Genomic DNA, 13,304 nt, shown 5'->3' on the forward strand with positions numbered 1-13,304 from the left:
TCTGCCTACGTAGTCGTCAGTGATCCGGCCACCTGCGGGTTGAAAGCTACTGCCGGCAGGCGATGCGTTTGTTGTGTAGGCACTGGGCGGCGTGCCGCAGCATTCACTCAATCACCCCATTGCTTGGGGCACCCCACCGCTTTGCTGGACACATTCCTGTGCCGGCCTTATCAGCGGCTGTCTGTCGCGGCCGCCGGCGTCGGCAACGCGTGCTTGGCAGCACCTTTATCATGCTGATTTGATCATGCGTTGGGACCACATGCGCCCCTCAAACTTCCGAACCTCAATTGCACTAGCACCGCACACCTGAGCGGTGTTGAAATTGCTGTGGGCAGCAACAGCAGCATTAGCTCGTGCACAGGTTTTGAGGGTCTGTCCACAAATGGCAGACGCCGTACCAACAAGGTGCGACGCCTGTTCCAAACGGTTGCCTGGGACCATAAACTTGAAGGAGGCGGCATTGCATTATTGCCTTTCTGGTTGACTGGACAAATCCGATTGGGCCCCCGACTTTTGTTCTCAACAGAAGATTTGGCCATGCATGTCATGACAGGCAACTGAAGCGCTTCCACTCGGCACTGTGCGGCTTATTTTGGCCCTGTTACCCGCTCGCACGCCGGCACACGTTGCGCCCCCACGCCCCCACAATGGCCGACCCTTCCTGCCGGGCGCATCGAGTCATCTCTCTCACTCGCGCAGACTCGCGCCCGCCGCTGCACTTGGCCTGCCCTTAAGAGGCAGGCGGGCTCCCAGAGGCGAGGGCATACGGTACGGCGCCAATGCGGCTGGCCTTACCCCACAACGCATGCATTCCCGCGCTCAGTCTGGGCAGCCGGAGTACTGCTCGTCACGCAATGTCAACAGCAGTCCACACGGTTCAAAACACGCACACCTATGCATGCGATCATCGGGCACGCACGCCTGCACCCGTGCACTTGCAAGCTCTGGGTACCGTCACCCACACCACCGCAGCGCCCTTTCGCGCCCGGGTCCAGCGCTTGCCATACCCATTGGAACGCTTTGTGTGCGCCATCTCCTTGCAAGGAGTGCCCTACATCGAAAACTCCCACCTCCGGGCGCAGGCGCGCCCCAGTGCAGTTTGACAGAGCTTAATGCACACAGGTCCCGGCACGGCCACATGCGTGCACGGCAGATGGCTGCGCTCTCCCGACGCCAGCGCGTGTTGCCGAGGTCCAGGACTTGCTCACTTTGGCCCCACAGCCCCCACGTTCCACTTGCCGGTTATTGATTGCGGCCAACGTGGCTGCCAACCATCGCAGCTAGCGCCGCTGGTGCGTGCAACCCCACCAATTCACTGCCTGCTCGCCTGCGTTGCGACGCTCCGCAACTAGCCCCCCCCCCCCAGCCCCGCGTGGAAGCGGCCGACGGCGCCTTGCTTTTGTGAATCCCCACGCGCACTGACATGCTTTCTCGCTGCGACCCACCCCTCGCTGCGACCCACCTCCCTGCCTGCTGCTTTGTGCGGCCCTTTGTTGCGCCCACCTGGTGAGGCATGTGGCACCAACACATAGAGGCCCCTGTCATTTTGTTCCGCGATAACAACTTCTTGGCCCTGCAGTACCCCAGAGACAAGTGAAACTTCACTGGGAGCCCTCACAGGACTTTGCTGGTGGTCCTCCGTCACGGGCTTTGTCTGGAACAGCCGCTTCTGAATATTCCTTGGTTACGCCCTGGCCACTGCATCTGTTTGTCAATTTCATGTATGTAACCTTGCTGACGGCACCCTTGCATCAAGGCACACAGGATTTTCAGGCGCATGAGCCGAGTGCACGCCGCGCACTCCCAGAACGGGCTACCTTGGCAGGTGCATCGGGTTCCTGTGTTCAAATGCCAATTCAGGCTACATGCGTGGCCATGTGCACGGTCGCGTCGCCCTGCTTGCCCTGCCTGCCATATCAAAAGCGACCAAGTTTGGATGCTGAGCGCAACGCGGGCCATAGGAATGCTGGCGGGGCCTGCATGCGTGGATGCTGCTTGTTCTCGTGCGGCATGCGCTCACTCTTGGCGACATCTGCAGGTTGCACCTCAACAGAATGCCGCCAGTTGCGGCTCAGCTGATGCCAGTTGATCAATGGGTGCCATGTCGTTGCGTCATTCAACTCATGTCGGGGCTCAGGCGGCAGATGTTCCTGGAGCGCACTACTTCCCGTGCGCTCACATGGATGTGGATGTGAATCACGAACCGGTAGGCCTCCCGGAGCACGCTGCCCACAACCGCGGGACCTAGCCCAAGCCATGGTGTCCATATACCTCGCTCAAAGAGATGTGTGCCTTCTAAATTATTCTTCGTCGTTTGTATCAGGTAGGTTGCAAGGATGTTGGTCAGGTTACGTATGGTTGATGTACTTTCAACCGGCAGAGACATCCTTGGCGGCCCTGCCGTGTGCACGCATTTCTTTATTTATATCAGAATGGGGCACATGGACGTTGGCACTCATCCGCCCTGATCGCTTCTACAGCATCATAATAGGACCGCGTTTTTCCAACCAGTGGAATGCCGCGCCGTAACCCGTGAGCACTGCAGCAAAATCAAGTTGCGTTTGTTCAAACTATTTTGTTCAAGCAGAGCCGTGCGACGTCTCAAAGCACGCAAGCGTGATTTGGTGAATAAGCAGGACCACTGCTGCGGCGTGCAGTCGGCACCGCTTGGGATACAACGAAACGCTGCCTCTCATCTGAAGGCGCTCCTGCACAAGGATCCTGTCGTGGGGCAGCCGGTGACACGAGCGGCCACCTCGCGTGTTACGAACTAAATGCGGCCTCTCCTCTTTGTAGGGCTTCTGGTAGCAGGTATGTTGGCCCACACACGCTGCGTGGGGAGCACCGCCGCGCTGTCACCTGAACCCGCAGCAGACACACAGCAGCTGGTCAGCCACTTGAGTGCGGCCTGATCTTTGTGCCTGCAGTCATCAATGCGCGATCGAACAGGGATTCTCACCTCACCTTGCGCCTGCCTTTTTGGCCCTGCTGCATGTTCACGTCATGCGCTTGCGCAGTGGGAGGAGCGCTGGCGCAGGTGCAGGTCATGCCGCCCGCCCTTGCGCCGGCGCCGCGGTCTTCCACTGCAGGTGCGCGTGCGTGCCTTCAATGGTATTGCGGCACCTGAATACTAATAGTTGACAGCAATGCCACCGTACGGCGATGCGGGCGTTCATTTGCCCGGTATAAATGGTAACTGACCACACTAGGGAGAGCCTGCTGCCCAGCACCTGCCACCCCCCCCCCCTCAACCCGACCCATCCGCGTGGCGTGCGGCAGGTGCAGGCGTGTACGCAGCAGGCACAGCATCCGCGCCAGCGGAGCAGGCAGCAGCGGCCGCGGCGGCCCCGCTCATGCTGCCGACATCGCAGGGGCAGCCGTCGGCAGCCACGGTCCCCTCGTTCGGCCCCCCGGTTTCAATGGCTGGGATGTCGGCACCGGTGGCCTACGGCATCGCAGCAGCGCCCTATGGCGTTGTGGCACCCGCTGGGGCCGCATCCATGCGGACGGCAGCGCCCGCCCCTGCACTTGCCCCTGCTCCTGCGCCCTACGGCGCAGCCCTGCTCCCTGGCGCTCAGCCTGCAGCGGCCGTGGGAGCCGCCGCGCCGGCCACCATGCTTTTGCCCTACGCATCGGTGGCAGCTCCAGGCGGCTACACCACCCCCAAGGGACAGCCCGCAGCAGCGGCGCTCGCCTTGCCAGGGGCGGCGCCTGGGGGGGCCATGGCAGCTGGTGAGGGGGCGGGCAGCGAGCTGCACATGGAAGCTGGGAGGCGGCGGGATCAAGGGTTGCTGGGCAGCTGTGACAATTGCTGTGTTTGTGACTAGAAGAACCTGTCATGACCAAGACTGTGCTTGCACAGGCACATGTACCCGTGTTCTGCAACCCTCTCATCATCCCTCCGATGCAACCTGCAGGCACGTATGCTGCGCCCGGCGCTCCCGTGATCATGCCCGGCGCAGGGTTCATCGCCGCGCCGCCGCCCCGCGCGCGACCGCTGCCGCCGCCCGCGCCGCCAATCCCGACCGGGGCCCGGTTCGACCCCATGTGGGACGAGCTGCGTGACCTCAGTGACACCCGCCACGTCATCGTGAGTCATGGTTCCGGCTGTGTCAGCGGGAGCACCGAGGCATTGTGCAACCTCAGGCATTGAGCGCCCCTGCAGTTTGGAAGATCTGGCCAGTCAAGAGAGCTCAAACCTTGGGGATAGCTGAGTCACCGGTGGCTGAGTCGTCAGGGTTCAATCAAGCGCGCAACCTTGAGACTTGTGGGTGGGGATGGTAATTGGAAGGGGGAAGGACAGCGACCTCATGGGTCCATTGTCAGACTAGGCTGCTGCCTGCAAGGCCGCTCGAGCGTACGGCTGTGCACGCGCACATGCCCCTGTCCAGCCCGGAGCCCGTCCTCGCCCCCAACCATGCCTCTCCCCACGACTTTCTCGCGGCGCGGCCGGCAGGTGACCATGCGCGTGGCCAGCAGCCCCGACGCGATATTCTGGGGCAAGAAGGGCTTCAGGGACGCTGTCGCCAAGGCGGCGGCGGTATTGGCGGACCAAATCTGGTGGCACAGGGTGCTACCGGCCACCGACGCGTTTGGCCGCCTGTTCACAGAGGTCTCATTTGTCGTGCAGACGAGGGACCCGCAGGGCACAATCGATAAGCTGGTGGAGCGGCTGCCAGAGGACAACCTCAAAAACAAAGTCGGTGCGTGGTTCAGCATTGAGGTGTTGCTGTGAGCTTGGATTTCCTGTCTCAGAGAGGCCTTCTCAGAGTGTTGTTGCAGGGTGTGCTGGTGTTAACTAGTTGCAGCATGTGTGTGTGTGTGTGCGTGTGTGTGTGTGCGTGCGCGCGTGCGTGCGTGTGTGCGTGTGTGTGCGCGCGTGCATGTGCGCAAGGCTTGAGTGGTGCAGTGTATTGTGCAGTATATGGTGGGTATGTGCTGTTGGTTGCGCAACCCGTGAGGACAGTTTCTGCAGTGCACGTGCGCGTGCGTGTGTGCACTGCAGAGGAATGCCAGCAAACCGGCCCCAGCCCACCTTAGGAGTTTGTACCAAGCTGCAGCCACACCCGGCTTAAGACTCCCACGCCAGCTCACCCCGGGCAGCAAAGAGGCGTCAGTTGCATGTCTGACAAGGCCCTTCACCCGACTCTCGCCCCGGGGCGCCCCGTCCCCGGCCCCCACCCTTACACACACACACACACACACGCACACACACACACACACACACACACACACACAAACACACTACTCCCGCGATGTGCTTTTTGCCTCAATCCTTGCAGAGGAACTTAACCTGGAGTTTATTGGTGAGCTGCGGAACACATTGCCTTGCGACCGCTACGCTTCTCTGTATCCCGTTTTTCCCCTGAGCAACCCTGAACTGCAACGCCTGCCCCCCAGCGCGGCCGCCCTCCCCTCCCAATGCCCGCGGCCCAAACCCCTGCCGTGACGGCCCGCCCCGCACCCGCAGGCGGCACCCTTAAGGCCGAGACGCCCTCCGCCTACGACAAACGAGTCAAGGACCGCGCGGGCTCACCCCAAGCCCAGGCGGCCATGGAGGACGGCGGCATGAACCGCGCGCCCGCGGCAGCCGCGACTGCCGCGGCGGCCGCACGGCCGGCGGTGGACGCAAGCGGCGTGGGCGTCGGCGGCATGGACATGGGCGCGCCGCCTGGCGCGCTGCCCGGGAGCTCCGGTGGGCTGGGGCGGGGTTTGGGAGGGGCAGGGGACGGGGCGGCTGCGGGTCGAATGGGTTGAACAGTGTTTGACCGCAAGTTGCTAGGTAGGCAGGGGCTTCCGACATGGAGACAAGAATCCCCCTGTTGTCCTAAGTGAGCGGCGTCGATGCCTGGCAGTGCCTCCCGTTTGCTTTGCAAACCCCGGGCACGATGTCGCACAGCCGCCGCCACAAGCACGAAGCCACACGCAGCATTGACAGCGACCTTTGCTTCCACCTCGTCAAAGGTCTTCAAACTCGCCCCACCCTCTCCCACCGTAGGCGCCCTCGCCCTGCCCACTGCCGGCGCCGCCGAGCTGCCGCCCAGGCGGCGCCCCGTCAGCACGGCTGCGCGGGCTACATGGCGCGCCCCCTCCCTGGCCGTCGCGGCGGCTGGTGCAGCCCTGCTGTTGGGGTGACCCCACTTCTTCGCTCACCGCAAAGGTGCAGGACGGTCTCAAACAACCACACTCCCAACATCTGGGGGCTGCATTTGATCTGTTTCATTGTTGTCCCCCAATCCTTTTTAACCCCCTTGCATGAGTTGGCTGTGGGCCTTCTTGTCTGCTCTTTTGTGACATGGCAGTGGACTCCCTGGCCCCTGCCCGGGCGGGCGCTGGAGAGAGCGCACGCAATGTTGGCTGCAGCTGGACGCCCTTTGGGCTCAGCCAATTCTAGTTTCCTTGCATTTTCGCAGTGTGCGCATCTTGCTGAGCGCCATCACGCGTTTGAGTCCAATAAATCACTCGACATGCACCTTAATTCCAGCAGTTGCACACTTTGCCAGGCCGTCTATTTGCCCGGCGCTGCATCAGCACTGTGCCGTCCGATCCCGCATTTGAGCACCAGGGGAACCCATTGCTCCAGGTGCACATGGAACGCCGCCCTCCTGGGCGATGCAGCCCTACAAAAGCTGTTGACAAACATGTGCACATGTGTGCGTGCGTGTGTGTGTGTGTCTGTGTGTGTGCGTGCCTGTGTGTGCACGCGTAAGCACACATATTTGTTCCTTTGCTGGCGCATTACAGCGTCGCCCCCCCCTTCTCCAGCAGCAAATGCAAATGGCCAGCGAGTGCTGGCCGTTTTGTGTTTGCCATCAGCGTGCGGGGGACCACGGGCTCTTAAAACGGATGTGTCGCCACATTATGACAGGCGCTGTTGCCCATGTTGGATGCACTTGTATGATTCAAGTGTGTGATATATCTCTGCACAAGCGAGCAGTCACTCTCGCGGCCCCATCGCGCAGCGCTTCACATGCGCTTAGTCCTACGTAACATGTCTAGGTCTCATCTCTTGACTGATGCAGCTGACTTGCAGATTCTCCTTCAGAAACACAACACAACAGCTGGCGGCGCTCCATTGACCCCCGCGCATAGTCCCCACTGACTTGGTACAATCCCTGGAGGAGCGGACCATACGTGCAGGGGTGACACTTCAGCATCAGCGCGGCTGTTTCGCAGCTACGCAGGCGCTGTAACACCAAATCAGGCACTCTAAGCAGATGCACATCATGTTGCAACACTGCAGGACATGTGGGCTAGATGGCGCGAGTGTGCAGGTGCTGCTGCTGCTGATGCTGCTGCCGCTGCTGCCGCTGCTGCTTGCACTGCTTTCCAAGAACACGGGGGACCTGATAAGGCTGCCAACCAAACCAAAAAACAATGGAGCATCGGGTGTGGAGTGCTGCAAGAGTATCGGGCGCTCTGGTTACACAATTGGACGCAATCGGAACACCCGTTGCCAGCAGCTCACCAACCCACCGCACTCAGACGCTCGCCTGCGCACAGGCGCCATGGTCCCGGGCGGCTTGCCGCCTATCGGACACCGGCGTAAGGCAGCTCCTTGGCGGCCGCATAGGCATCCCCGGGGGACAGCACGAAGCTGCTCGACAGGTGCCGCTTGTGGTTGGTGGACATCTTCTCGTTCATGTGCTGCAGTGAGGTTGGGTGGTGTTCAGGGGCGGAAGGGGCAGTCAGCAGAGGAACGCCAGGCGGTTGCTGCCGGATGGTGTGTGCGTGCGAGCGAGCGCGCGCGTGCGTGTGTGTGTGCGCGAGGGAGAGAGAAACAGAGAGAGCGCATGCGCATGCACGCGCGGAGGCGGTGCGAGTGCAGATTCAAACGTCAACGCGAGGGCGCTGAGCCAGGGACAGCGGTGAGTGCGGGCTGCTCCCGTTTGAGGTTCGCACAAGACGTCAAGTCGTGTGTCCCATAGAGGAGTGAAGACTCATCGCGCTCTGCTGCAGGGCCGACAGGCGGCGTGCCCCTAGGCAGCACAAGCCCAGGCAGCGACTGCACGGGCAACCCTGTTTGTGCGCAGGCCGTCGCAGGCTGCCCTCACACCTGCTTGCCGGCGTGGCGGGCCACGACCTTGCCGCTGCCAGTCACCTTGAAGCGCTTGGCCGCAGCCTGCAAAGGGGTGGTGGCATAGCTCAGGATTTGCGAGGGGTTTCGGGTGAAGCATGTCGAGCGTTCCACAAGGCACAGCACACACTTAAATGCTTCAAGGAGCGTGGCTGGGCCAAATAATGCTGCCATTGCGGTGACATCTTAGTGTGCTGCTGCTGATGATGATGATGATGGTGATGATGCCGCAATCCCCAGCGCTGTTGCTGCTGTTGCCGTCGTGCTGCTGCTGCTGCTGCGGGTCAGAGCAGCAACATTGCTTATGCTGGACCCTGTCGTGCTGCCAGCCGATGCCGGCCAGAGAAGCCGGCTGCGTCCAGAGTCCCTGCTGCCGTTGGTGTGCTGCCTGGCAGACGTCGCGCCACGTATGGGCCTTCCATGATGGGGTGCAGTCGCCGCCTTTTGCTTGCTGCGCTGTCGTGCGCCGCACTGCTCGCATGCACCACTGCACCTCCGGACGATAGGCAATCCCCAGAGTTTTTTCAAACACCGCTGCCACTGCTCCACAATCTCGCTGCCACCGCGCCGTGCTGTGGCCGCCGGTGGCACTGCTGCAGCGCGCTCACCTTGCGCGTCTTCAGCTTGGCCTCCACCACCACCACGCAAGACCTTGCAGGCTGCAATATCGTAAGTAAACGAGCATCCAGGCGCAATGAGGAATGTGAATGGGCCACTTCAACCAAGGTGGAGGCCACCACACGAGCAAGCGATGTGGCACCCGTGCGGCATACAGCCAATGGCGACGCACGCAGGTAAGGCACGATAGTGGGTTCTTTGCTGCGCAGCTATTGAATAGTGCTTGCCACTCACCGCTGCTGCCACCACTGTGCTGCGCACGCGGCAGGCGGGGCCTGCCGCGAACGCGCTTCCACGAGAAGCAAAGACCTGTGGATTGAACACATATATCAGTGGAGACCCATGCAGCCTACATGCACGCTGTGCCGGCCGAGCCATTCGTGCGCACCGCGTTCATCGTCGCGTCGGCAGTCTAGTTCCTCTGTTTGTTAAAATCCTCGATTGATACTGGATTGGACGCTTGCTGGGGTATCTGATGGCTTGACTTGTGCCTACGGGCGGGGTGGCGGGTTGACCGCCACAAAGGAACCTGCAGGACTTCCGACCATTGGGGGCATTTGGGAGTGGCACGAGCTCCAGAGGAGGAATGCGATACAAAAGGTTAGGCCCAGGCCTCACTGACAGCAGCCACATATGTACTTGACGTCGCATCGACCGATATGGTGGTGCGCAAACGGGGTTGGCGCAGGCAGGAGTGTGCCGGCCCGTACAGCTTGCTAGGCACTATGGCTGGGACACAGGCGCTGATGGAAGTTGGGCCATCCCTTATCTCAACATCCATGCATACGGGGCTCAGACCCCGCCATCGACGCATGCGATGCCTTTTTGGCGCTGTGCAGCAGGCGCGGCGGGGTGTACACGCACACGCCATGGGCCACGATTGAACGTATGTAACAGGATACGCTCAAGTCAATCATACTTGCCCATGAAACCTGCCGAGCATACACATGATGGCGCCTCCAAACCTCAAGGTCCGCTCCTGCTGGTGCCGCTGCAACTACCCACTGCATTGAAAGGCAGTGGATGTGAGGTGCATTTCAAAGTTGCTTCACATAATAGTGCCGCCTCACTTGGGCCTGCGCTTGCTGGTCGCATTGGTGCACACCCTTGCGACGTGACACGCACGTCCAGCACGTCCTTACTAATAAAGGATCACCACCCCGCATGATGTGCAGGCAGCACGACTCGATGCATGCACTGGCGGTGGTCCCGTCCTGCCTGTGACGAGTGTGGTTGCCACCTGCGAGTCGCTGGCGACGGGCTTGCTGCAGTGGGGAGGTTGCCGGGCGTGCAGACAACTGCACCTGGTTTGCTGCAGTTGTGGCCAGCTGGTGGTCAAAATCTGGCCGAACGCCAACCTGACTGGCATCGGCACGCGAGCAGGAGTGCATATTGGTAAGGATGCCTGCGAACGAGCTGGGAGATGCACAGCCCGCTTGCAGTGCTGCCCGCTGCAGCCGGCCCCGCATCAAACCTTCCGGCTTAAAGGGGGGGAGGGGAGCCTGTGACCACGCGGGCTTCACGCCCCTACCGCGAGTCACCTGCCTGCCACACACACTGCTGCGCGTCTGCGCCTTGGCTCTCTGCTCCACATCAAGTCCTTGTGCTTCAACGCAAGTTGCTTCACGATGGGTCCCAACAGCCGCCGGCACTTGGCAATGAGCGGCTGATGTGTGTTGAGCCTACACACACTTGCGGTCGGGAAGACTGCGCAGGGCACGCTGGGTGCCTGGGCAGCAGCTGCGGTACATCCAATATCAATCGGCCTGCAAGCATGATGGCTCGTACATTAACACCCTCAAGGCAGGAAACCCTCTACCACACAAATAGGCTACAGGTGTAACTGGGATTTCGCAAGTGTCTACTTTATGATAAACGGTCGTGATGGGATTGAGTGATGTTGCAGCGCGAGTGTGGCCAGCTGCTAGACCAAGCACCACCCAGGTGCGCTTCCTCACTGCCCTGGCCCCACGGGTCATCAAATAGTGGAAAAAAGTTGATTTAAAATTTACAACCATGTTATTGGATGATCAGGGCGATGTGCGGCTTGCGCAGGTGTGTGCTGCGCGCCATGGGGAAGTTGCTACCAAGCCTTCAAGACGCGCGTGTGGTGGTTCGGTCAACACATTACTGGGATTTCGAAACTTCTGCACGACCATCCACGGTCCAGCACATCGTTTTGCCATCAAGCAGGCTCTTGGAGTTGGACCCCGCAGTGACGCGAAGGTAACAGAGGCAGGCGCCCTTCTGTCCGCCTCTGAGCCACTCAACGCCCATTTTCGGTCCGCAAGCGAACCGCATCACCCGAACGACACGCAGCCCGCAGATCACCGGGCACCCGCGTTCTCGTAGGCATCTGGGGCGGTCCCTTCAGGCCGCGTTGCTTCCTTTGAAGGCAAAAAACACCTTGCCGCGACGTATATCGTGCGCTTCATCCACCCTGGACCGTCCGTCACCTTTTGCAGGAATCGAAAAGAATGGCCAAGCTCCTTTGGCTCTGCATGGCTGCAGCCCTCGCCGCCGCGTCCTCTGCGCAATCAGTGGGAGTGGGCGTGAACGTCCAGCCCGATGGGGCCACGACCGTCGGAGTGGGGGCACCGGGCACCAGCGTCGCTGCGAAGTCGGGTGCTGGTGGCGCCACTGTGAATGTGGCCGCACCCCTCACCACTGTGACCTCCACTACCGTGGCTGCCCCCGCCGGCAAGGTGTCTAAGACTGTGGTGACGGCCCCTGGCACTGCCGTGCTTGCAACGAAGGCCGGCGGCAACGCCGCAGTGAAGGTCTCCGCCCCCTTCACCAGCGTGACTGTGGCCGCCAAGCCCGCCGGCACCGCCGCCAAGGTGGACGCCCCTGCGACCGCCGTCACCTCCACCACCGCCGATACCCCGGCCGGCAAGGCCTCAGACACCGTGGTAAGCGCCCCTGGCACCTCGGTCGTCGCCACCACCAAGCCCAGCGGCACGACTGCCGTGCGGGTGTCCGCCCCGTTCACCAGCGTGAATGTCGACGCCAAGCCCGCCGCCACCGCCACCAAGGTGGATGCCCCTGCAACTGCCGTCACCTCCACCACCGCCGGCACCCCGGCGGGCAAGGCCTCAGACACCGTGGTTGCCGCCCCTGGCACCTCGGTTGTTGCCACGACCAAGCCGAGCGGCAACACCGACGTGGCAGTCACCGCCCCTGGGACCACTGTCACCTCCACCACCGTGCCCACCCCGGCCGGCAAGGCCTCGGAGACCGTCGTGTCCGCCCCCGCCACCACCGTGACCGTCAAGGCCAAGCCGGCCGCCGCGGCCAAGACCGCCGTGAAGGTCTCGGCGCCCGGCACCGGCGTGGCGGTCACGTCCACGCCTGGCAGCACGCGCGTGAACGTTGCGGCGCCCACCACCGGCGTAGCCGTCGACAACGGGAACGTCGATGTCCGCGGCTCTTGGGGGGCCGTGACCAGGTGCGGGCTCGGGAGGCGCGCGCGCAACGCATGGGCGCATCGTCTTTTTAGGGCGGGTTCAACATGCAGCCGTGCAATTCTGTTGGCATGCAACCGCTATGTCGCGCCCGAGACTTGCGACCAACGCTGAGGCTGTCAATGTTCTGATCCCTTGTGGCCCCTCCCCTCTGGCCCTCTCCTGCTGCGCAGGACCCCGGCTGGCACTGTTGTGAATGTCCCCTTCTTCAGTGGAGTGTTCCCCGGCGGCCGTCGTATGCTTCGCCAGGCCGCCTAGGTAGGTGGCACCTGTCTTTGGCGCCTCAAGGTTGCTGAGGACACACGCGTTCAAGCGAGCCATGTGGCGTACGAACGACTACTTCCTGTGCAAAGGTTGGCACACATGGATTGCACACTGACTGCGGCTGCAGCATGGGGGCAGCTCAGCCGCCTAGTCTGGGCGGCGCTTGCACTGCTGCCACATGCAGCACCCCAGCACCCACCTGGGCTGCACTGGATGGCACTCTAAAGTTCAAACATTGGTTGATCGGCCATGGATGTATGTTTTTTTCAGGTTGTTATTTAGCTCAAGAAACCAGTCCCATACACAAGCACACCCATAATGTCTGGCTTGCGCCTTTGTCACCTTGTGAGTTGGCTAATTTCAGTCGCGCAAGTTGGGTTCAAGAAAGTCACAACCCCCACTGTGTAAACACCAAGTACACATAACTTCTAATGGCTCCGTTGGTCCATGACCTTGAGACGGGATGTTGGTTGCTGCACCGCAAAGATGCCAGATGGAATTCAGCTACGTTCACCACGGTGTCATCTGACATGGGAGGCCACGGAATGCAGTATGTCACCAGGGCAGGGTGCTACATGCTAAGGCTGCTTGACATGCCAAAGCTGTCAGCACCAGTGCCCGCACCAGCCCCCCGTTTCAGCAGAACCGCACTGATCTGGCAACATTGGCACCACGGCGCTGGTATACCGTTCTGTGGGAGTAACCTTGGCCAACTCCTGGGGTGAGCAGGGAGCTGCGCCACACCGCTTCGCAACTCACATTCCATGTCTGCCTGTGCCTTGCCCTGCGCCTGTGCACGCCGGCTTCAAATGCATGTGCAGGTGCACAAATGCACAAATGCACACACACACACACACACACACACACACACACACACACAC

The 13,304-nt window shown here is 61.4% G+C and overlaps 3 protein-coding genes across 3 annotated transcripts; 2 read left to right on the top strand and 1 right to left on the bottom strand.

The window, feature by feature from the left end:
- Nucleotides 1-4,417: 4,417 nt before the first annotated feature.
- On the top strand, nt 4,418-6,135 carry MNEG_2942 (hypothetical protein; the record flags this gene model as incomplete). The annotated part of the gene is made up of 3 exons (XM_014048581.1): nt 4,418-4,703; nt 5,471-5,695; nt 5,999-6,135. The coding sequence occupies 3 exons, from the start codon at nt 4,418-4,420 to the stop codon at nt 6,133-6,135; spliced, it is 648 nt and encodes a 215-aa protein (XP_013904035.1).
- Nucleotides 6,136-7,530: 1,395 nt separating this feature from the next.
- On the bottom strand, nt 7,531-9,092 carry MNEG_2943 (plastid ribosomal protein L35; the record flags this gene model as incomplete). The annotated part of the gene is made up of 5 exons (XM_014048582.1): nt 7,531-7,647; nt 8,057-8,122; nt 8,391-8,492; nt 8,686-8,728; nt 9,049-9,092. The coding sequence occupies 5 exons, from the start codon at nt 9,090-9,092 to the stop codon at nt 7,531-7,533; spliced, it is 372 nt and encodes a 123-aa protein (XP_013904036.1).
- A 2,080-nt stretch (nt 9,093-11,172) lies between these two features.
- MNEG_2944 (hypothetical protein) lies at nt 11,173-12,417 on the top strand (the record flags this gene model as incomplete). The annotated part of the gene is made up of 2 exons (XM_014048583.1): nt 11,173-12,143; nt 12,333-12,417. 2 exons carry the CDS (start codon nt 11,173-11,175, stop codon nt 12,415-12,417), a joined length of 1,056 nt encoding a protein of 351 aa, XP_013904037.1.
- Nucleotides 12,418-13,304: the final 887 nt, after the last annotated feature.

This window comes from Monoraphidium neglectum (assembly GCF_000611645.1).
Source record: "Monoraphidium neglectum strain SAG 48.87 unplaced genomic scaffold scaffold00351, whole genome shotgun sequence".
Classification (NCBI taxonomy): Eukaryota; Viridiplantae; Chlorophyta; class Chlorophyceae; order Sphaeropleales; family Selenastraceae; genus Monoraphidium; species Monoraphidium neglectum.